Source organism: Vanessa cardui, chromosome 20 (genome assembly GCF_905220365.1).
Source record: "Vanessa cardui chromosome 20, ilVanCard2.1, whole genome shotgun sequence".
Classification (NCBI taxonomy): Eukaryota; Metazoa; Arthropoda; class Insecta; order Lepidoptera; family Nymphalidae; genus Vanessa; species Vanessa cardui.
Window position 1 is genome coordinate 3454588 of NC_061142.1, and position 20763 is coordinate 3475350.

Below are 20763 nucleotides of genomic sequence, written 5' to 3' on the forward strand. Positions count from 1 at the left end.
GTATAAATAAGAACATTTTGAGAAATGATTTTAAATAAATGATTTAATTAAAGGTTCTAATGCAACGGAGACGTACGACGAAACCGCACAGTGTAGCGCGGCCTTTAAAATCTTACGAACAATGATTGCATCGTGGCTGAGGGACGTGACGGTTTACAAAAACGTTTTCGCTGACTTCCAGATCTCACATTTCTACAGGTTAGTAATAATTATACATGTGGGGTGATGATCCTTCAGAATTCAACTCGAATATATCAGTCTATACTAATATTATAAATGTGAAAGTTACTCTGTTTGTCTGTCGCTCTTTAACGACCAAACCACTGAACCGAATTTGATGATATTTTGTATGAAGCACATTTGAACTCCAAACTCTAAGCTCGAAAGACCAAAAAAGGATGTACGTCCGTACGACCTTTTAATGATAAGTGATAGTTAATATTTGATAGTTGATACTTGGTGGTAGGGCTTTGTGCAAGCCCGTCTGGGTAGGTACCACCCACTCATCAGTTATTCTACTGCCAAATAACAGTACTCAGTATTGTTGTGTTCCAGTTTGAAGGGTGAGTGAGCCAGTGTAACTACAGGCACAAGGGTCATAACAACTTAGTTCCCAAGGTTGATGGCACATTGACGATGTAAGGAACAGTTAATATTTCTTACAGCGTCATTGTCTATGGGTGATGGTGACCACTTACCATCAGGTGGCCCATCTGCTCGTCCACCAACCTATACCATACCTATAAAAAAAAAATTAAAGTCTCTGATATATGATACTGATTGATATAAGTAACTATGTACTAAATGATATTATGATATGATAGAAAATGCTTATGTGACGATACATAACACTGTACGCGCTGCCTGGCTCGTACAGTAGGAAATTTTGGCTAACACTTTATAAGCAAAATGATAAAACGCGAACAAAGCCGCGGCATCTACATGTGGATAAAATGATTTTAAATGATTATTTCTCCGTTAGAATTCTCAACTCAATTAGAATATATTCTGTAATCTAAACGTTATTTCAATGTTATATGTTAAGGCAATCAAACAAATCTTGTACATAATATTTTGTTAATTTATTATATTAATTGTAAAGAACAACCTTCTCCGGAAAAGAAAGGGGAAAACATTTACCTAACGGAGTGAAATTTGCAGAAAGTTTTTTTTACATATCCTTGATCTTAAATGGAAACCTTTGTACCTTGGGTATGAAACTATTTCTTTACCATTTCACTCGTTCTCTTCAATATCATCAAAATCAAGAGCCTGTAAATTCCCACTGCTGGGCTAAAGGCCTCCTCTCCCTTTGAGGAGAAGGTTTGGAACATATTCCACCACGCTGTTGCAATGCGAGTTGGTGGAATACACATGTGGCAGAATTTCTACGAAATTTGTCACATGCAGGTTTCCTAACGATGTTTTCCTTCACCGCTGAGCACGAGATGAATTATAAAGACAAATTAAGCACTTGAATCAGCGGTGCTTGCCTGGGATTGAACCCGCAATCATCAGTTCTCTTCAGTACAGGCAAATTTAAATTAGGAACTTTATTTTCCAAAAGTACCAATTTGGCGCTTCGAGTTTCTTCCTCTTCATTGACAATATCCATTTGTAAATTCCTCAATATAAATTGTGAACTTTCTCGTACATAGATGGCTTAAAACCCCTACATCCCTCCTCTACGACCCGGCGCTCCGTCGCACCCTGTACAACCTGATGAAGAAGCTGTTCCTCATGCTGGTGGCTGAGTTCAAGCGACTGGGTTCGCAGATTGTATACGCTGACTTCAACAAGATCATACTTCATACTAAGAAAAATACGATTATGGATGGCATTGGTGAGTATAAGCTTAAAATAGTAAGTTTTCTTAATACCAGTTCATCATAGTGGTTATTTACCGCTATTGTTTACCATCTCTACCCATTAACATTGATATGTTTCCTTACAACATAACACTTTATCCCACTATACAAGATTACAAACATAATAAAAGAATATATTAATATGATACACATTTAACCTTACCATCAAGGAAAATGTGTCTTAATCAGTAAATTGTTGTAACTTTTTCTCTAAACTTTTACATTCAGTCATATACAATCTCTATGGCCTCAGACTCATAATTTGCCCATGATTTAAATGAAAAAAATAAATAAAAATTAGACTAATGAAGCATTCAGTTTATTATATATGTATTTGACAAGCTGTGCCCGTGACCTTGTATGCGTTTGAATTTAAAAAAAAAAAGTAGCCTAAGTTACTCCGTATTATATCAGTTATCTGCCAGAGAAGGTCATAGGTATACATACATATGGATTGAGTAAAAAAGGGCTATTTTAATATTACAAACAGACACTCCAATTTTATTATATGTAATAGATTGATGTTAAATATGAATGTATGGCTGATATGGTTGTTACGTTTGTTAAACAAGTAATATGTTGGATTTAAAAGGGGTATATTAGTTAAATGTAATAGGTTGCTTGTTTACTTCGTAATAAACATTCATAGAAGGCACACGTCTTTCATTGGCGAGAAACCAACTTAGGAAAATAAACCCTATTAGCTTGAACATAATGTCTAGGTTTAAATTCCAGGTTACGTGGAGTTCGTGGTCCAGAGCATAAGAAACAAAGAATTATTCCACGGTATAGACATTCGCTACAAGCAGTGCTGGTCGTACTTACTGTGGCTGGACGAGGCCAACTACGCGGGCATTGAGGTAATTCAATTTACTTTATAGTATTTACAAGTAATAAAACATAAAACTTTTCTCATCTGCCATATCCAATTCTATAATTTTAAACATCCAAATGCAAACAGCATATTCTCTTTTTTATTTTATGCTTAATTTTTTTTTTTATTTTATAGGGAAAATTACCCTCGGGACTAGTCGAAGTGGGATCATCGCAGGTACCGACAGAAGCCGAAGACGGCGACGAGGACGAGGTAATACTTATAAAATAGATTTCAAATTTATCGAGTCACACACAATGGGCTTGTTATTTAACACGGTACCGCGGCAGGGCTCGGTGTCGATGCACTGGAACCTGTGCCAGTTCATGCCGGGCGGCGTGCGCGACGCGCTGGCGAGCGCGCTGGGCGCGTTCGTGGCGGCGGCGCACGCGCAGCCCGCCGCCCTGCGCGCGCTGCTGGCCGGCGACATGGCGCAGAAGCTCTTCCAGTCAGTATCCACGCTACGGCGTTTTATTCAAAAATACTAGTATTATTTATTATTGATACACCGTTATTTCTTACTTTATAGCACTTTAATATGAGCTAATAACTGTTTTTTATGTGTATGATATCTATTACTCTTGATATCTTTTGGTGACGTAACCGAATTTAATAGTTAATTTATTACATTGAATACAATTTTAATTAATTTTGGCTTTCAAGGAGATAACTCACCTTAAATATTTAAAAATAGTCATATCTAAATGATTAAGTCTCATTCGAGTATTGATTATTATTTTAATGCTTAATAACAGGATGACGGAAAAAATTAACCGTCGCATGCCGACGCTCCGGTTGGAGGATATCGGCGTGCGCGCCGGGCTGCGCGCTGAGGCGCTGGAGGGCTGCACGCCCGCGCTGCTGTTCGTGAACGCGCTCTGCAAGGTGCTCGCACTCGACCGGAACCTGGAAGACGAGGTATGACACCACGCAAACTGACACTATTACTACAAAAAAAGACTTGGATTTCCTAATTTTTACTCCACAACACCTGCCTATTTTTTTTTTTTTAACAAATTAAAAATGACAATCAGTCTTATACAAACGAGGGATTCCCCGTAATACGTAAATGAATAAGCGTTACCAACTTGTTAGCTAGATTGCCTACTTTTTATTTAAAAAAAACACAATGTTACGTAATGTGTTGTAAGAAAGACCCGCTCGCCCTACATGGGTATCATACACATCGTAACGTTTTACAAAAATTTGCGTTACGTAATACTTGTACGCTACTTAATATGATAAATTAGTGAAGGACAATTTAAAAGGTACACAGGCGATCGAAGTACATGCTAGCTAATGCAGTGCGTGTTGACATGTGACATATATATCTCCAATGCGTTTTGACGACCTCCATGGTCGAGTGGTGTGTACACCGGTTTTCATGGGTACGCCATTCTGAGGTCCCGGGTTCGATTCCCGTCCGAGTCGATGTAGATTACCATTAGTTTTCTATGTTACATTGGGATCAGAGTAATGTATGTGATGTTGGCTCAATATAATAGTATTAACTAATTTTTAAGTTAATACAATTATTAATTTAATAATTGTATTAACTTAAAAATTAACTAACATGACTGTATTGTTTTAAATGTTGAAAAAAAGTAACTACTGAGTTTCTTGCCGGTTCTTCTCGGTAGAATCTACTTTCCGAACCGGTGGTAGCTTCACTTAATTGTTAAATGACGATTCAAAAGTGCTTGTAAAAGCCCACTTGAATAAAGTATACTTTGATTTTTGATTTTGTTTTATAAAAAAAAAAAAAATGTTTGTCAGGTGACGCTGCTGCGGCGCAACCTGCTGCGACTGGTGGGCGTGGGCGAGTGGAGCGGCGCGGCGGAGTGGCGCGAGCCGTGCGCGGCGTGCGTGCTGCCCGAGGTCATCTGCAAGGTGTGCAACCACTGCCGCGACCTCGACCTCTGCCGCGACGCGCACCGCGACCACTCCGACCCGTGAGTGCAACGCTTGCCTTTTTTTTTTTTTTGTTTTACGAGGAGGAAAGGCATTTACGCCTCCCGCCCGGCCACGGACGGACCACTCCGACCCGTGAGTGCCAACGCTTGCTTACTTAACCAATACATTTCGAGACTAACCCCCAATATTGATATTATTCAGTATTTTGTCTCGGAGTCTCCTATGTGCCTGTTCATGTTACAATAGTTATATTAATCATATTGTTTGAGTCTATCCTTGGGATAAACTCATATAAATTCAATTTAAATTAGCTTTGAAGATTGTTAAATTTAAAATTTTAATAATAATTATTTGCATCTATACTGTAACTGTAAAAATTGTATGAATTATTTAACATAGGAAACAATTTAGGTTTAAGTTTTTTTTATGTATTCAATAGTTACTGTATGTTTCCAAAATAAATAAATAAACAATGTCTGATGATAGTGACCATGGGATATTGTTATATTTAATAGCAAAGCAAAGCAGTGTAATAAGTTATCTAAACAATTCTCGCCACAGTCCCGTCTGCTTGTGCCCCACCTGCGGCACCGCGTACGAGAACCAGGAGCTGGAGTGGAGACTGATCGAGACGTTGAACAGACGCGCCATGACATACACCTTGCAAGATCTGGTCTGCGCTCGATGCCATCAGGTATTTGTTGGTCTACCTGAATCGAAATCGAAGTCAGCAGTTTTTCAGATACTGCACTAATGTGATTAAATAGATAAATGTCTTTCGTTTGTTTTTTTTTTTAATACGGTTCCTTTAATCTAAATTAATATTATAAATGTGAAAGTAACTCTGTCTGTCTGTCGCTCTTTCACGACCAAACTTACTTGGTGGTAGGGCTTTGTGCAAGCCCGTCCGGGTAGGTACCACCCACTCATCAGTTATTCTACCGCCAAATAACAGTACTCAGTATTGTTGTGTCCCGGTTTGAAGGGTGAGTGAGCCAGTGTAACTACGGGCACAAGGGACATAAGATCTTAGTTCCCAAGGTTGGTGGCACATTGACGATGTAAGGAATAGTTAATTTTTCTTACATCGTCATTGTCTATGGGCGATGGTGACCACTTACCATCAGGTGGCCCATATGCTTGTCCGCCAACCTATGCCATAAAAAAAACCCTCTGAACCGAATTTGATGAAATTTGGTCTGAAGCAAACTTGACTAACATGACAATCTATACCCAAAAACGCGTGCAAAGCCGCCGGCGACAACTTGTTTATTTCAATTTTTTATTTAAAACATTACATACTTTGTTTTTTGTCTTTGTGTAAATACATCTTGAATATATATACATTGTTTCTCAGGTGAAACGCGAAAATCTTTCGTCGGTCTGTGACTGTGCAGGAGAATTCGCTTTAATGGTGCCCGTGAAGGAGGTCCGTTCACAACTGGCCACATATAAGACAATCGCTGAATATTACAAGATGCCTTTACTAATGGAACTCATTGAATTTAATTTGAACAATATGTGATATGTATTATTAGTATAGAAATAAATATTTTTAATAAATAGTTTTAACATTCATATTATCTTGTAATTTTTTCATTTACAATCGCTAAATAATCTTAGACACATATCCTATTCGAAAAACATTTAGTCGTAGCCGTATCTGAAACCCGTAAACTATTATTTAAATCCATATACAATCCGTAATTATATACATAACCATGACATAAATATGTTATTAGGACAAAAATTTTTTTTTTGTGTTTTTTGCTGTCTGCGATAAGTGGTTGGTGTCTGATCAAGAACCAAACTGTAGTCTGCAATCATTGCAGTGGTCCATTTTCTCTGATAACGCTTTTCAATAGGCTATTTGACAATGCGAAAAATAAATTGTGAATTATTGTAATCAGTGTATATTATGAGTTTAAAAATGTTTATTTACTAACGAAAGTTGAAAATAAATTTATTCAAAAATCAATAAATAAAAATGCATTTTTTCAAACGTTTGTCACGTGACACAAAACGCTCCTGATTGACCGGGCTTATGATGAAGTCACTTTCTTGTAAACCTTGCTTTTGTACTATATGTACCACAGATTAAAATATAGCAAAGTGACGTCACCGACCCCATTGCAGCGCCATATTGTCCAAGTAGCGTTTTCGCGCTTTATTTAAATATGGAATTTTTAAAATGATATATTTCGGCAAATATGTACTAGAAATAAAAAAATCTACTTTTAATGGGTTCCTTAACCTATTGAAGCAATATCTTGGTGGAAGCGCTCATCGTGCTCATCGCTTACTGCCCCAAGATTTTCTTCAAAAACGTCTAGATACGAGTTTAGAGAGTGCATCTTTAATGACATATTGCAACCCAATTCTTTATAAGCATCTAACATTTGATTCATTTCCGGTACAGTATTTCGTGTACTTGGTTTGCAATCCTAGAAGTAAAGCAACCACTTTCAAGTCAGTATATAATATATATTGCCCATTGATGTTCACCTTATTCTATTTTGTGGTGATTTAGACGTACTTGCCACTTGGTCTTCGTCTTCATCATCAGAATCTGAAGTAGTATTTGAGTGTTTAACGTGATTTGGGGGCTTAGATGCTGTTAAGATCATCCGAATCTGATACCTATTGGATTTGTTACGAAAGACCTCTCCGTAACTTATGTCAAAACCAAAATAAGCACGATAACATTTCGTAAACGTGAAATAGACCGGGAGATGATAATGACAAAATACTTGGTCATTTGTACCAGTATGGAGGTTCTTCAGGGGTCTAATTACGTTAAGGAAAAAATGAAAATGATGATCATAACGCTCGCACCAGCGGCCCAATCGCGTAGGCTTTAATCGAACGCGTCGGAAAAATAACGAGTGTTGAACGATTTGTTCCACAAAAACGCTTGTATTTTCAGATAGTCAAAAAAAAAATTCGGGGTAGCGTAATGCCATACTTCTCGGGTGTGGCTTACAGCCCGCCATACCGACACGAATACATTAATTTTAATAAAACAATTCAACCATTTGTACCAGGCTAATTTTTGGATAGCTAATTATCGTCGAGTAGCCATTCCACGCCAGCCACGAAAATCACCTTGCCATACTTTTTCGACAGTTCCCAATGGCCGCAATACCACTGCAAAGGAGTAATTTTTTTTTATCGCCAAACGATTTGTACCACCCTGAAACTTTTTTTATAGTTCCCTGTTTGGTCATGAATAGAAGTCTGATAATGCTACGAATTTTTCCCGAGAAATTTTGAGTGTTGCCTAGCCATTATAACGCCTCATGTTAATAACATAAAATAAAAAACGTATATATTTTAAATGTTTTATATTAATGAAAATTATATTTAACATTTTCTGTTACAAGCATATCAAATTAAGATGTTGAGTGTGGTACTGTTAGATGTATTTATGATTTTAAATATCAATATAAGTTCTTATATTGAGTTTTTGATTATACTTTATATTTAAACAGAGCCTGGACACATAGCTTATGTAATATGATATATGACTATAACATGCTATGCTCAAACATTTAAAATATCAATACACCTTACATTTCTTTTCAATTGCAAATTCATAGATCTTATATTTCTCTTATTTAGAAATATAATAATGATAAACTATCTTTAAAAATATAAGTTATACTTTTATGGTTGTCGACTTGGTATTTTGATAGAGTTGATTACAAATACAAAGATCATAATGAACTTGTCATAAAAATCCTGCCGTTGAATCAATCCTTAATGAAATAATAACATACCATATAGAGAAAAGAAATGCGTTGAAATTAAGTTAATTATATTTATTATATTACAATTAAATCAAGGATAAACAAGTAAACATACATTATTTTGGAAAAAATACTTAAAACTTAAAGGGTGCTCCTTTCTTCATTGGGTGATTGTCCCAGTCCTTTTGCAACTTCACTAATGCATAGCCATTGACCATCTGCATTCTCTCTCCATAGACTAACTTTATTGTCCCCACCCGATACGGCTAAGATGTTACCAGTGAGAGACCAGCTGACACTCCACACAACATCATCAAATGTGTTGAGAATGATTGGTGTCCAGGATACATTATCATCACTGGACCAAATGACGACTCTCTTATCCTGAGAGCAACTAGCTATCATGGAACGCTGCAGACCAAGTGAAGGTGCCCAAGCCACATCTCGTACCCAGTCCATATGCATTTCCAAGCGGTTCTCTTCCACCCATTGATCCCCTTGTTCTTTCCAAATCTGCAATGAAATACATTGGTTAGTACTTTTTCATTTGTATTCAAAAATATTATTATATAATATTTTGTGTACAGATTGATTTTATGTACATAATCTATATATATATTTTTTTAATTGACCTTGCTTTTCAATATATTTAAATTAGAAAATATACATTCTATTATATAAGGTAGTATTGAGTATAACTTACTTTGATTAAATTGTCACAACCACCTGATACTAATCGCTTTGGAGCTTCTTTGTTAGTTAGAGGATCAAAGTTTAGATCTGCTGATAATGATGGACACCAACTGATTGAATTAACTCCAATTGCATGTGCACCGGGTATCTTCTTAACATCCCAGTTACCACCATCTTGATTGTAAGTTATTGTCGAAATAGAACCATCTGAACTGCAGCACGCCAATATCAAACCATACTCTGCTGGCGCCCACGCCACAGAGTTCACAGAACTTTCATGTCCAGAGTATTCATAGAGTTTGGTCCACTCTCCTGATTCTTTCCATATAATTACTTTTCTATCGTACGAACAAGAGGCTAATAAATTGCCAAACTTAGGATGAGCCCATGCAACTTGCCATACGGGACCAAAGTGCCCTTTTAAATCAGCGGCAAGAGTTTGTGTACCGCTCTTGATATCGTAAATTTTTACTGAGTTATCCGATGAACAAGTCGCTAACCTCAATCCATAATAATCTAATTCTGCGTCATGGATCATGTCCTCATGACCAGTATCTATAGTATTTAAAACACTAATCATTTTTATAAAATAACTTTTACAAAAACACTCGTTCCTTCGGTTACTATTTGGTTAATATCTGTCATGTCAAAAAAGTTGACGTGGAAGTCAATGTTGCCTTTGATATTGCTGCGATGTAAAACTCTGATTAAAAAAGTTAATTGTTATTGTTTTTACATAAAAATCGTATTACTTATATATTTAATAGCACAGGTAACATTACGTCCATTATTTAAATTAGTTTGATATTTAATGACAGGGATAATACGACGACGACTAATCGTAGACACCAAAGGGCTTTGTGTAACTTGGTTAAAGCTTTGTGCAAGCCGTTCTGGGTAGGTACCATTTATTCATTAGATATTACACACACACACACTTACTACACAGGAGACCCAGTGGTAGTAGTGGCCAGATGCACGAGAGTAATGCTAGATGACAGGATACTCGTGATGACAAAGTCTCCTCTCTCTCCTCTCGTGGGTTGGGAGCTGCCACAGATATCGTGGATAAACGGGGTACCAGGATGCGGAAAGACGACTCACATTGTCAGGAATTTTGATGAGGATAACGAAGTGGTAATCACCTCAACAATCGAAGCCGCCAAAGATCTGAAAGAACAACTTACACGCCGATTTGGCGAAAAAGCTAAATCAAGGGTACGAACTATGGCATCCGTGCTAGTAAACGGGTTCAACGAGAGCACAAAGTGCAACCGACTGACGGTCGACGAAGCCCTCATGAACCACTTCGGAGCCATAGTAATGGCGGCACAGCTGTCTGGAGCTAGTGAGGTGGTCCTTATCGGAGACATCAACCAGTTGCCTTATATCGACAGAGAAAATCTGTTCGACATGAGGTACTGCCGGCCAAGCCTGACAACAAACATCACCCGCGAGTTATCCTGTGCCCGAAACCCCCTGGACGTCGCATACGCCATTAGTGAGGTTTACCGTACCATCTACTCTGCAAGCTCTATAATCCACTCCCTCAAAATGAAGAGATTCACTGACGCCAACATACCATCCGACCAAACCGAAACCCTATATCTGGTCCATACGCAGGAGGAAAAGAAACTCCTAATGGACCAGGGATATGGAAAAGGAGAAGGATCAGGCGTCATGACCATCCACGAATCTCAGGGACAAACCTACGGCGACGTTATCATAGTCCAGTCGAAAAATGTGAGGCTCCGTATTCACGAAAGTGTTCCTCACGCAGTTGTGGCAATTACTAGACACACTAACACCTGTGTCTACTATACGGACGATGGTGACGACGCTATCGGCAGATTCATCGGCCGAGCGGCGGGTGCTTCAGAAAGGACCATCCTAGAGCACAGCCTCAAGACATCTACACATAAACGCGATATCAGAGTCGCCGAGGCCGTGCTCTCTCTGATCAAACGCGGACCAGGACCCGCTGGATTGTAGTAATTCGAACACATATACTGCTATATAATTTTATTTATATATTATTTATTATACATTAGTATATATTATTTAATAATAAAAAAAAATAAAAAAAATCAGTGTGGGCCACGTCTCCCAAGAAGACGACAAAAATGATTTCCAGCGAAGATCTGCTGATGTTTAGTATAAATATAAAACGCCAATGTAATTGAATATAAAATGTAAAAAAAGGCACGGGCATCTGCGAGCCTGTGGATGTTGTATTTTAAATAAAAAAAAGATCATTAGATATTCTACCGGCAAACAGCTGTACTTAGTATGGTTAGTATCCAGTTTGAAGGGTAACTGAGCTTGTGTAACCACAGGCACAAGACTTAATATCTTGATTTTTAAGATTGATCAGTGCCAATTGGCGACATAAGGAACGGTTAAAATTTCACGGAATGGACGGAAAGGCAATGGCCAATTTGATGGTAATCACTAACTATAACATGGTACGGATTCCAAATCATTGGACGGCTTCCATCCATCCGTCCGTCCGTTCCGTCTTTATGATATAGCTCTAAAGAGAAACGATTATCATACATGTGATCGTTTATTGCTGGTAAGCATTCGAGGGTAAGGCCCAGCACACACGGCGCAACGCATTTGCAACGAAACTGCGAAACTTGCAAAAAAACTTGGAAACGCGTTTCAAACCAGTTTCATACAGGTTGCGTCGTGTGCGGTCTGTATGGCTGAAACTCAAAAGTAACTAGAAGTCGCAGTTTCTTTGCAAATGCGTTGCGCCGTGTGTGCTGGGCCTAAGAGTTGTGATTTGAAAAATCTTTTCTACGATATTAACATTCAGCCTCGTTTGCTTTTCTACGCAAGTCGGATGCAACCAGAGTTATTAGAAATATGATGACAGTTGACGTTTAAAATAATGTCAATGTCATTGAAGTTCTCCAAGGAAAAGAATCCTAAAATCAGAAAATATTCATGAGCTAATTTTGTAAATTATGAAAGTTTGTCTTCGCATTAGGTAACAAAAATGGCTGAGGAAGAAGGCGGAATATTTTACAATTTAGAGAGTCTATTGCGACAGGATTATCGTGGAGTAAATGTATGTTAACAGGGTCAAATACGTATAAACATCGGCAGTCTTTATCACATTTTTTTTAATTTCAGATAGCTGTGTATGCTCTCGCCACAGCAAGCTTGGCAGTGTCTATACATAAAATCCGTCCGGTAAATACAATTCTAATACTCAAAGATTACATAACTAGCATTTATTAATATTATATTTATATTATAGGTAAGTAAATTCTCGAAAGCAAGCAAAGTTCCTGATCACTTTATAAAAAGGCATGAACCCTTAAAAGGAGTCTATGTAGGAGTTCAGCATTCTCCTGTAAGGCTCCTTGTTAGTCACAAAGCTCCAATTTATCTTCCGTTATGGCATTCCAGTAAACCACCTCTGCCTGTCAAGGTAACTTCAGTTATAATTAATAAAAAAAGAGAAAGTCCTGTATGTTATGTAGAATGTGTCAAATTATTATTTTTTAATTTCAGCTATGGGGTGTTGACATAGTAAGTGGCAATGCTATTAATTGGTTAGATTGTGTGGCTAAAGGTCAGCAAGTTACTTTAAAACCGATCGCAAGAGACAAGGAAGAACTTGTCTCCACTGTTCTATTGCATTTACCACAACAAAAGGTATGCCTGTAATATCTAATCTAATTGAAAATTTACTTAAAAATATATTTATATTGTATCAAATACAATTTTGATATATTTATGTTGTATTAAGTATGGACATTTAGAATTAATTCTGAACTGACATCTACTAGTTTCTCATGACTTGAGATAATTATAAAAATAAATAGTTAACATATAACTAGTGATGGTGTGGTATAAATTTGAAAAAAAAAAGAAATGTTTTCATATTTATTGATTATTATATTATGTGCTAAATTATAACATTTATTTAAGTTGACATAATAACATATCACAATCACCAGATTATAAAAAAACTATGTTAATTTAATTGTAAAAGAAATTACAAAGCCACATAAAATATACAACAGACATTTGTTTATAGACCTGTCGGGAAAGCATCTTCTCAATTGCCAGACATTAATATCTTTTATGTAGTCCATAAATGTTTAATTTGTTTCAGACTAAAACTGTGGAGACATTTGATATTGGTCAAAAGTTAGTGGAACTTGGTTTTGCTAAAGCTTCTGTGCCTCAAGCTATTAAAAAGAATACTCTTGAATCACAACTGGCTCCTGGTATATTATCAGCAGAGGCGAGAGCAAAGTCATTCCGTAATGGAATTTGGTCAGAAAAGCTTCCACCTATTCCTGTTTACGTCACATATTGGCGAAAAGGAACCCATCTAACAACTGATCTTATTATTTTATCTTCAAAGAAATTGTTACAACTATTAGCTTTTATTTCTAAAAGTGCCTTAGTTGGTGTCAAAAAAGTAATTCTTTTACCTTTTAAATCATCTCCAAAGCCTATTCAAGCATCATGAATTATTGCGGGCTTAAAACTATCTAGTACTAACTTAAAATCTAGGATAGTATGAAATGCATTACAAACTTTTATTGTAGTTCTTTTAATATACTTGTTGACAAAATTATTCTTTTGTATAAATTATCTGTTGAACAATAAAAATGTTTAAAAAGTTAATATTTGTTTAATTGAAACAACTTTCTTAAAAAAAGCACTGTTTATTCAAATTAAATATGTAGTATATATTACATTAAAATATATATTTCTTAATTAAAATAGCAAAAGAAAAATACAGCTAATAATCTATTGAAATAATATCCTTTAAACCATTTTGCATTACAGCGTAATACCAAATAATTTCGCCCTAATAAAATAATTGTCACATTAAAGTAGATTTATTTTACAGAAATTATAACCACGAGATATATTGAATTTTGAAATTTACAAAGCAGTCGCGTAAACATTCCAAATGAAAATTTGACGAACCACACAATTAAATAGGTGTCGATAATAAGTGAGTCCATTGCATTCGAACGTCACTCGAAGTTTCCGTAAAGCAAATGATTGTCGCAATTTAATAACACCTGAACGAAATAATCGGATATAAAAATACAAAAGCAAGTCTGATATACCCTCTCGGAGTTGCACCAGTTAAAAGTGTAGGTCGAAAAATATAGTGGTGGGCTGACTACCCACGCTCCCTTAGTAGATGAGTACATGGCGCGGGTGTGCGGGGGCGGCGGGGCGTCGTCAGAGGACGGAGCAGCGCGACAGCCACGACGTGGGCTTGCGTTGCTGCTCGTTCGCCCTCAGCTGGTGCGCGCCGGTCCTGCCACCTGGCGGATTACTCGCCTCCTGCAGCGCAATATTTATCATTAAACATATCGATACGAACGGTCACACAGCACACTTCAAAGATATCGATGAGCGATAACAAGAAACGCAATCTTATTAGGTAAGAAAATTGTAATAAAGTTTACGAAGCTATATTGTTATGATAGCGGCGATAACGCGATGCGCAATATAAGTCATTCTCGTAAAATATGACAATATAAGTCATTCTCGTAAAATATGAGTAACACTTAGTAGTTACTCAATTCTGATTGTATTCAACGAGTACAAATTGCAATAAAGCGCAAGCTCAAATACATCATTATATATTATTCGGATGGCTTTTGTTTTAGTTATTAATGTTAATCGTATCGGGGGTCCCACTTTGTCATTGCGAATAGACTAGAAAAACGCTAAGAAAAAGATAACCGACTCAGATAGTGTAGTCTCAAAGTCTCAATGTCGATGATATATTCGATTTTTTTACCTAATAAATAGTACATAAATATTTTGATTGGGCTGTCGAATAGTGAAAATGATAAGGGATAGTACTATACATATTTCTAATAACATTGTTATCAACGCATTTATCATTGGATCAAAAAATGTTAATGTATTTTTATAAATTCAATTTGGTTCGTCAATAATCTTAAATATTTTATAGAATATTCAAATACAGACGGATATACGTGTATTTGTATTTCATTGTTACTAGTTCATTGTTTTGCGGCCTTACATAAGTCACAATGTTTCATTGATTTGACATTTTAATGGCATCGTATTGTTTTACTCTGTGGTAGGGCTTTGTGCAAGCCCTTTTCAACTTCAAATTCTTTTATTCAATATAGAAGCGTTACATTTACTTATTGATGGTAAAATTAAACATTACTGCTGGTTCCGAAAAATAAACACCCTGACCTGAGAAGAACCGGCGAAAGAAACTCAGCGGGTCTTCTTCTTTTTAGGCAAATTAATTAAATACATATTATTGAATATGAATAGAATTAGCTAGGAGGCAATCGTTTCATTCCCAAATTGTGTATGTAATTTAGTAGCCTTTCTACACTCAAGCGTTCAATATCAATATATATTTTTTTATTTGGGAACATAAGCAATTTGAGCGCTGTCTGAGGTCTCGTTGTAGAATCGTATACGAATACATTGCCCCTCAAAAGAGTTACTATATGCAGAGACTATGCAGTTGAGTAACAGGAGTAATAAGTTTTTGTTTGTCCTTTGTACCAATGATATAACTGGAAAAATAATCACCAAAAGTAGTCTGGAAATGTATCACCCACACATAATTCCACCGCTGAGAACACTTACTTAGTATTCTTGTCTCCCGGTTGTGAAGGATGAGTGATTTCGTGTTACATCAGACATAAGACATATTAGCTATTTAAGAAATGGTTAAAGCTTCATACGGTACCATTGTCTATGATAAGTGATGATCACAACTTAGTTGACCGTTTGCCTTAATCAATATGAACTAAGTTGTATTCAATTTTATCGTTCGATATTACATTGCATTATATCGATAAGAGAACAACAAAATTATTAAGGCAATCAATTTCAATTTATTTACTCAGTGACATATATCACCACACATATAAAACTAACATAAATATTTTTCTCGATTGATACTGATTTTATATTATTCTGATAATATCAGGTATATATCAGCTACATAATGTGTAAATTAGATTTGATTTTAATCGATATATTTGAAAAAACATAAGTTAAATTTGTATAGTATTGGTCAATAGCTCGGAAAGCGATATATATATTGGCATAGTTATTTATTTATGGTAATAATAAAAAAGATTGACTTTGTGGTAGGTTTTCCTGGGTAATTGATAGCTGCTCTTCATATTTACTGCCTTCAAAATGCAATACTTAGTATTGTTATGATCCGATTTAAGGTAGTGACCTAGTGTAACTACAGGCACAAGGAACAATAATTTCTTAGTGTCCTACGTTGGCCATATATTGGCGATATTTGTTACAATGCCAATAACTATGAGCGTTGATAACCATTTACCATTTTTTCATTTGCCAATTTGTCAAATTTGAAAACATATTTCATATTATAAAAAGACACCATAATTGAATTCAAAGTCTAAGCGGATAGTCAGTATTGATACAAGCATATAGATAGGGACTTTTTTAAACAAATAATTAACATAACCCTAATCTTAAAACTTTTTTACTTTTATAATCTGTCTGATTGTCTGTTGCTCTGTCTGGACGGACTTAAGCTAACCTAATACCAGACGATCAACACCTAAAATGCAAGCGAAACCGCGGGCGATAAACAGTAATATATAAAACAGAATTTCATTTATATTTTACGTACAATCTCAAAGGGAAAAATACACTATTTATTCATATTATATTTGAAATTCACGTGTCATTGCGTTGCAGTTATTCAAATATAAATAAAGATACCTTTTCCAAACACATACAGTGACAAAAACCTAATTATTATCAATGAACCGTGCAGATATGTTCATACGGGTCGACGAATGTATTTGTGAATTCCCCTAACAGTGTTCATTATAACCGACAGAATGTTTAATTGATAGCGCCCGTTATAATAACACCATACACTAATAATTCATGTAATTAGTAGCGTTTATACACACCAATAGGTATAAATGAGGCGTTTCAATGTAATGTTTAACTTGAAAAAAACTACTGAACCAATATTTGTGTACAAAAAATGTATCTGAAAAGACGCAGCGCGTTTCGGAGAAAGTTCTACTATATAATATACATATTTTATACAAGTAACTGCGTTTTCTAGTTTCGCTCACTTTAAATTAAGACTATTGACGTGACGAGCGTGAAATTCACGTTATAAATAAACGGATACGAAACCGTGTTTACTCATGACGTCACACGGGGACATTGTTATCGACAAAATCTTTTTAGGATACCGTTCAAGCGTATAGTACGACACAAATTAGATGTAGCATCGGCAAAATTCATAAAACACATCCGAATTATTCTAAATTATCAATATGTATTTGTTATGTTATGTTTATGACCTTTACACAAACGTAATAACTTGTAACATCATATATTCGTCGATTTGACATGTCGATTTACAGGCACTTGCTTTCTCGAGTTGAACTGACGCGAGAATAGCATTGAATGGCGCGATAGAGAGCTATTTCTATTGGTTGTATAAATCGGCAGTAATTGGTTTTATTCAATTTGCCGATGCTACTTCGATCTAAGTTGTGTCGTACTATACTTTTATATGGTGTAAAGTCATTGGAATTGATCAAAAATCTAAATCCGCAATTACATACGCGAAATAAACTTCTATATAAAGGGCCTTATACATACTCATTATATAACGTTTGTATGTATACTCTATATGCATAATCGTGCTAATCGATTATGTTTGCGTTGACATATATCTGGCCTTCAGTTTTTTTTTATAAATTTCATTCGAACGTTACGAAGACCCAATACTGTTATATTTCATACTTTTACTTTGTATTTATACCATAAGAAAACCATTTAAGAATAAATTGTATATGAAAAAAATAAACCTTTTTTTAGAATCATTCTATTAATTTATCAAATGGGGGGCCAATTCTACTGTTTTAACGATTCCGATACGTCCCCGAAATTAAATCATCGTGTAATTAGAATAGGAATACGCCGAAAGGGCTTGATTACGTTTCGGTTCGAAAAAATAAGACATTTGGTTAGTAGAATTAGCCCTCTGGCAAAGTTATTGTTCTTGAAAGGAACTTGTTAATCAGCGCCAATAGCGTTACAAAATGTCTTTGTGTAATAGTTGTGTTAACTTTGCTTGCGATGCAGGCTCACTTTGTATTACATATTAGTTTTAATTTTAATATTTTTCAATTATATAGATTAAAAAACATCAAACACAACACAATAATTATATTAAGTACAAACTTTTTTACCTTCTGTGCTCAATAGATAGGCATGGAACAAAATAAATTTATTATTACAATAATGAAATCATTATAATGTTGTTTCAATCTATAATGCTAAAATAAAAAATAAAATGAAATATTAACATTGTGAGGAATCCTGATGTCACCGAAACTTTACACTTTAGTATTCACCAACTTATGTTAAGTAGCTTGAAGGAATTAGTTAATCTTTTTACCTCAAGCAGTGAAGGATCATTTACACAACAACAACAATAGCCTGTAAATTCCCACTGCTGGGATAAAGACCTCCTCTCCCTTTGAGGAGGTTTGGAACATATTCCACCACGCTGTTCCAATGTGGGTTGGTGGAATACACATGTAGCAGAATTTCTATGAAATTAGTCACATGCAGGTTTCCTCACGATGTTTTCCTTCACCGCTGAGCACGAGATGAATTATAAAGACAAATTAAGCACATGAATCAGCAGTGCTTGCCTGGGTTCTAACCCGCAATAATCGGTTAAGACGCACGCGTTCTAACCACTGGGACATCTCGACTCGCGAAATTTACACAACTTGGCATATTTAGTGGTTTTACTTTACTTTATACTTCAAATTAAAATTTACGGGTTTTATTGTATAGTTCAAATCATACTACTTTAAATTTCAAATAAATGACAATGGAATAAAGCTGTTGTCAGTCAAACTACGTATCCTTTTTAAGCCTGTATATAAAAAGGGGTTTTATATTTAGTTTCTGTTGATCAGTTTCGTTTTCAGAGTGTTAAAAAACTTTCAATAATTTCTTGTCTATCTTTGTTTTGTGTTATAAAAATATTCCTGTATGTTTTAACTATGTCATTTATGTTTACAATAACCTTTATTCTATGTTACACTACTATCATTACCCAATATTTAAGTTTTAATTACACACATAAGATTTTCTGCTTCATCCCAACTAGACTATTAATGAGATTTTTTATTTTAGTTCATATAATAGTGTATGAATTATATTATACCTGTTTTTTCTCCATCTTTGCCTTGATGTCTCTCGCTAATGTATAGAATGCAAACTCAACATTTAGTGAGTCCTTGGCGGATGTTTCTACAAATTTAATCTGATATTCTACTGCTAATTGTTCACCTCTTTCTTTTGATACCTGAAATTTTACAAAATTTGTTTAACAGCAGTCAATATCATGCCAAGACATTGAATGATTTAAAACTGATGGATCTTTTACTAATACCTTAACTGTACTACTCGCACTAAGCACTAAGCACTCAGCTAACACAAAATAGATGTATTTATATTAAACATGTAAAAATGAGCATAACTCTAGTGTATTCTTATTGAAACAAGATTTGATTAAAGCAGGAAAACTCTAATAAACTACATACAATTGTTTTCATAATAATATTTGATTATTATTAACAAGCAATTCACATATTGCTGTAGCAATGTGTTTATAACAATTTATATAAATTATGTTGGGTCTTTTGCAGTCAATTAATATGTTCATGTAATTTGTTTGATTGTTAATGAACGTGAAACTGTGCTAGCATATTGTTATCCTAACTAATAAATATGTTTGTATATTCAGTTACCTGTCTCTTTGCATCCAAGTCGCATTTATTACCAAGAATCATTTTTTCCACATCAGCACTTGCATTTTCTTCAATATTTCTAATCCAATTTTTTATATTTTCAAAACTCTTTTCGTTTGTAACATCATAAACAAGCATTATGCCCATAGAACCTCTATAGTAAGCCGTTGTTATCGTACGGAATCTTTCCTGACCCGCGGTATCCCTAGAACGTTACAAATTTTTGATTCACTGAATAACGAACTTTCACAGGAAACCCAAAATGAACTGTGAAACTTACCATATCTGTAACTTTACTTTTTTACCGTCGAGGTCTATTGTTCGAATTTTAAAGTCAATACCTGAAACAATTCGTTGTTTAAGTAGTCAATTAATTAAAATTAGTGTGTATGATGTCATAAATAGTTCACGCGTTTAATTCTCTAAGGGCTCCATTTGAGGAGGAGCCGCGCCCTTTTTTGAACTTATTGTGAAGAAACATCCTACAGCGATACAAAAAATCGTGATGACAATTACGTATAAAAAATAAACTTTCTGACAATAACCTTTGATACAAAGACTTAAAGCACTCACCGATGGTTGATATAAATGAGATATTGAACGCATCTTCAGAAAATCTAAATAAAATAGACGTTTTCCCTACACCAGAATCACCTATCAGAAGTAATTTAAATAAATAATCGTAAGTTTTTGCCATTTTTTCTATCAATCTGATTACAAGACACACAACCACTCATTTGGCATTTTTGAGTAATCGCTAGTGATGTGCGTAGACAATGATATCGTAAAGTGACGTTTGTTGTATTCGTTTGCTCGATTTCAAGTTATTATAC

At 35.3% G+C, this 20763-nt stretch overlaps 4 protein-coding genes across 5 annotated transcripts in view; 2 read left to right on the forward strand and 2 right to left on the reverse strand.

Annotated features, from left to right (window-relative positions):
• Nucleotides 1-6234, forward strand: part of LOC124538224 (DNA polymerase epsilon catalytic subunit 1) — a 28879-nt gene extending 22645 nt beyond the window's left edge. The window contains exons 34-42 of the mRNA XM_047115205.1: nt 54-198; nt 1659-1843; nt 2604-2728; nt 2878-2955; nt 3033-3190; nt 3498-3660; nt 4519-4694; nt 5218-5350; nt 6014-6234. Coding sequence (XP_046971161.1) covers nt 54-198; nt 1659-1843; nt 2604-2728; nt 2878-2955; nt 3033-3190; nt 3498-3660; nt 4519-4694; nt 5218-5350; nt 6014-6181 — 1331 coding nt within the window. The 3' untranslated portion in view covers nt 6182-6234. The remainder of the gene's footprint in view (nt 1-53; nt 199-1658; nt 1844-2603; nt 2729-2877; nt 2956-3032; nt 3191-3497; nt 3661-4518; nt 4695-5217; nt 5351-6013) is intronic.
• Nucleotides 6235-8462: 2228 nt separating this feature from the next.
• LOC124538225 (protein SEC13 homolog) lies at nt 8463-9748 on the reverse strand. Its single transcript, XM_047115208.1, has 2 exons — nt 9109-9748; nt 8463-8918 (listed from the first exon to the last, which is right to left on the reverse strand). The coding sequence occupies exons 1-2, from the start codon at nt 9676-9678 to the stop codon at nt 8547-8549; spliced, it is 942 nt and encodes a 313-aa protein (XP_046971164.1). The 5' UTR covers nt 9679-9748; the 3' UTR covers nt 8463-8546.
• Nucleotides 9749-11982: 2234 nt separating this feature from the next.
• On the forward strand, nt 11983-13751 carry LOC124538238. The gene is made up of 5 exons (XM_047115223.1): nt 11983-12174; nt 12240-12299; nt 12367-12540; nt 12624-12767; nt 13231-13751. Exons 1-5 carry the CDS (start codon nt 12103-12105, stop codon nt 13591-13593), a joined length of 813 nt encoding a protein of 270 aa, XP_046971179.1. The 5' UTR covers nt 11983-12102; the 3' UTR covers nt 13594-13751.
• On the reverse strand, nt 12986-20703 carry LOC124538239 (ras-related protein Rab-8A). Of its 2 annotated transcripts, XM_047115224.1 has the most exons (6): nt 20504-20703; nt 20211-20271; nt 19931-20135; nt 19345-19485; nt 18353-18355; nt 12986-14429 (listed from the first exon to the last, which is right to left on the reverse strand). In XM_047115224.1, the coding sequence occupies exons 1-6, from the start codon at nt 20625-20627 to the stop codon at nt 14325-14327; spliced, it is 639 nt and encodes a 212-aa protein (XP_046971180.1). In that variant the 5' UTR covers nt 20628-20703; the 3' UTR covers nt 12986-14324. The 2 variants fall into 2 exon arrangements, with proteins under 2 accessions (XP_046971180.1, XP_046971181.1); XM_047115225.1 differs by lacking the exon at nt 18353-18355 and having other exon boundaries at nt 20504-20702.
• Between the last annotated feature and the right edge of the window lie 60 nt (nt 20704-20763).

What these genes read in the sequence shown, in the direction of transcription:
- LOC124538225 (XM_047115208.1), bottom strand. Translation starts at nt 9,678, where the DNA reads ATGATTAGTGTTTTAAATACTATAGATACTGGTCATGAGGACATGATC. An exon ending in GTTGTGACAATTTAATCAAA is followed by an intron (nt 8,919 to 9,108) that starts GTAAGTTATACT and finishes ATTTCATTGCAG; the next exon opens with ATTTGGAAAGAACAAGGGGA.
- LOC124538238 (XM_047115223.1), top strand. Translation starts at nt 12,103, where the DNA reads ATGGCTGAGGAAGAAGGCGGAATATTTTACAATTTAGAGAGTCTATTG. An exon ending in AGGATTATCGTGGAGTAAAT is followed by an intron (nt 12,175 to 12,239) that starts GTATGTTAACAG and finishes TTTTAATTTCAG; the next exon opens with ATAGCTGTGTATGCTCTCGC. An exon ending in AACCACCTCTGCCTGTCAAG is followed by an intron (nt 12,541 to 12,623) that starts GTAACTTCAGTT and finishes TTTTAATTTCAG; the next exon opens with CTATGGGGTGTTGACATAGT.
- LOC124538239 (XM_047115224.1), bottom strand. Translation starts at nt 20,627, where the DNA reads ATGGCAAAAACTTACGATTATTTATTTAAATTACTTCTGATAGGTGAT. An exon ending in AAAGTAAAGTTACAGATATG is followed by an intron (nt 20,136 to 20,210) that starts GTAAGTTTCACA and finishes GTAACGTTCTAG; the next exon opens with GGATACCGCGGGTCAGGAAA. An exon ending in ACTTGGATGCAAAGAGACAG is followed by an intron (nt 19,486 to 19,930) that starts GTAACTGAATAT and finishes GTAAAATTTCAG; the next exon opens with GTATCAAAAGAAAGAGGTGA.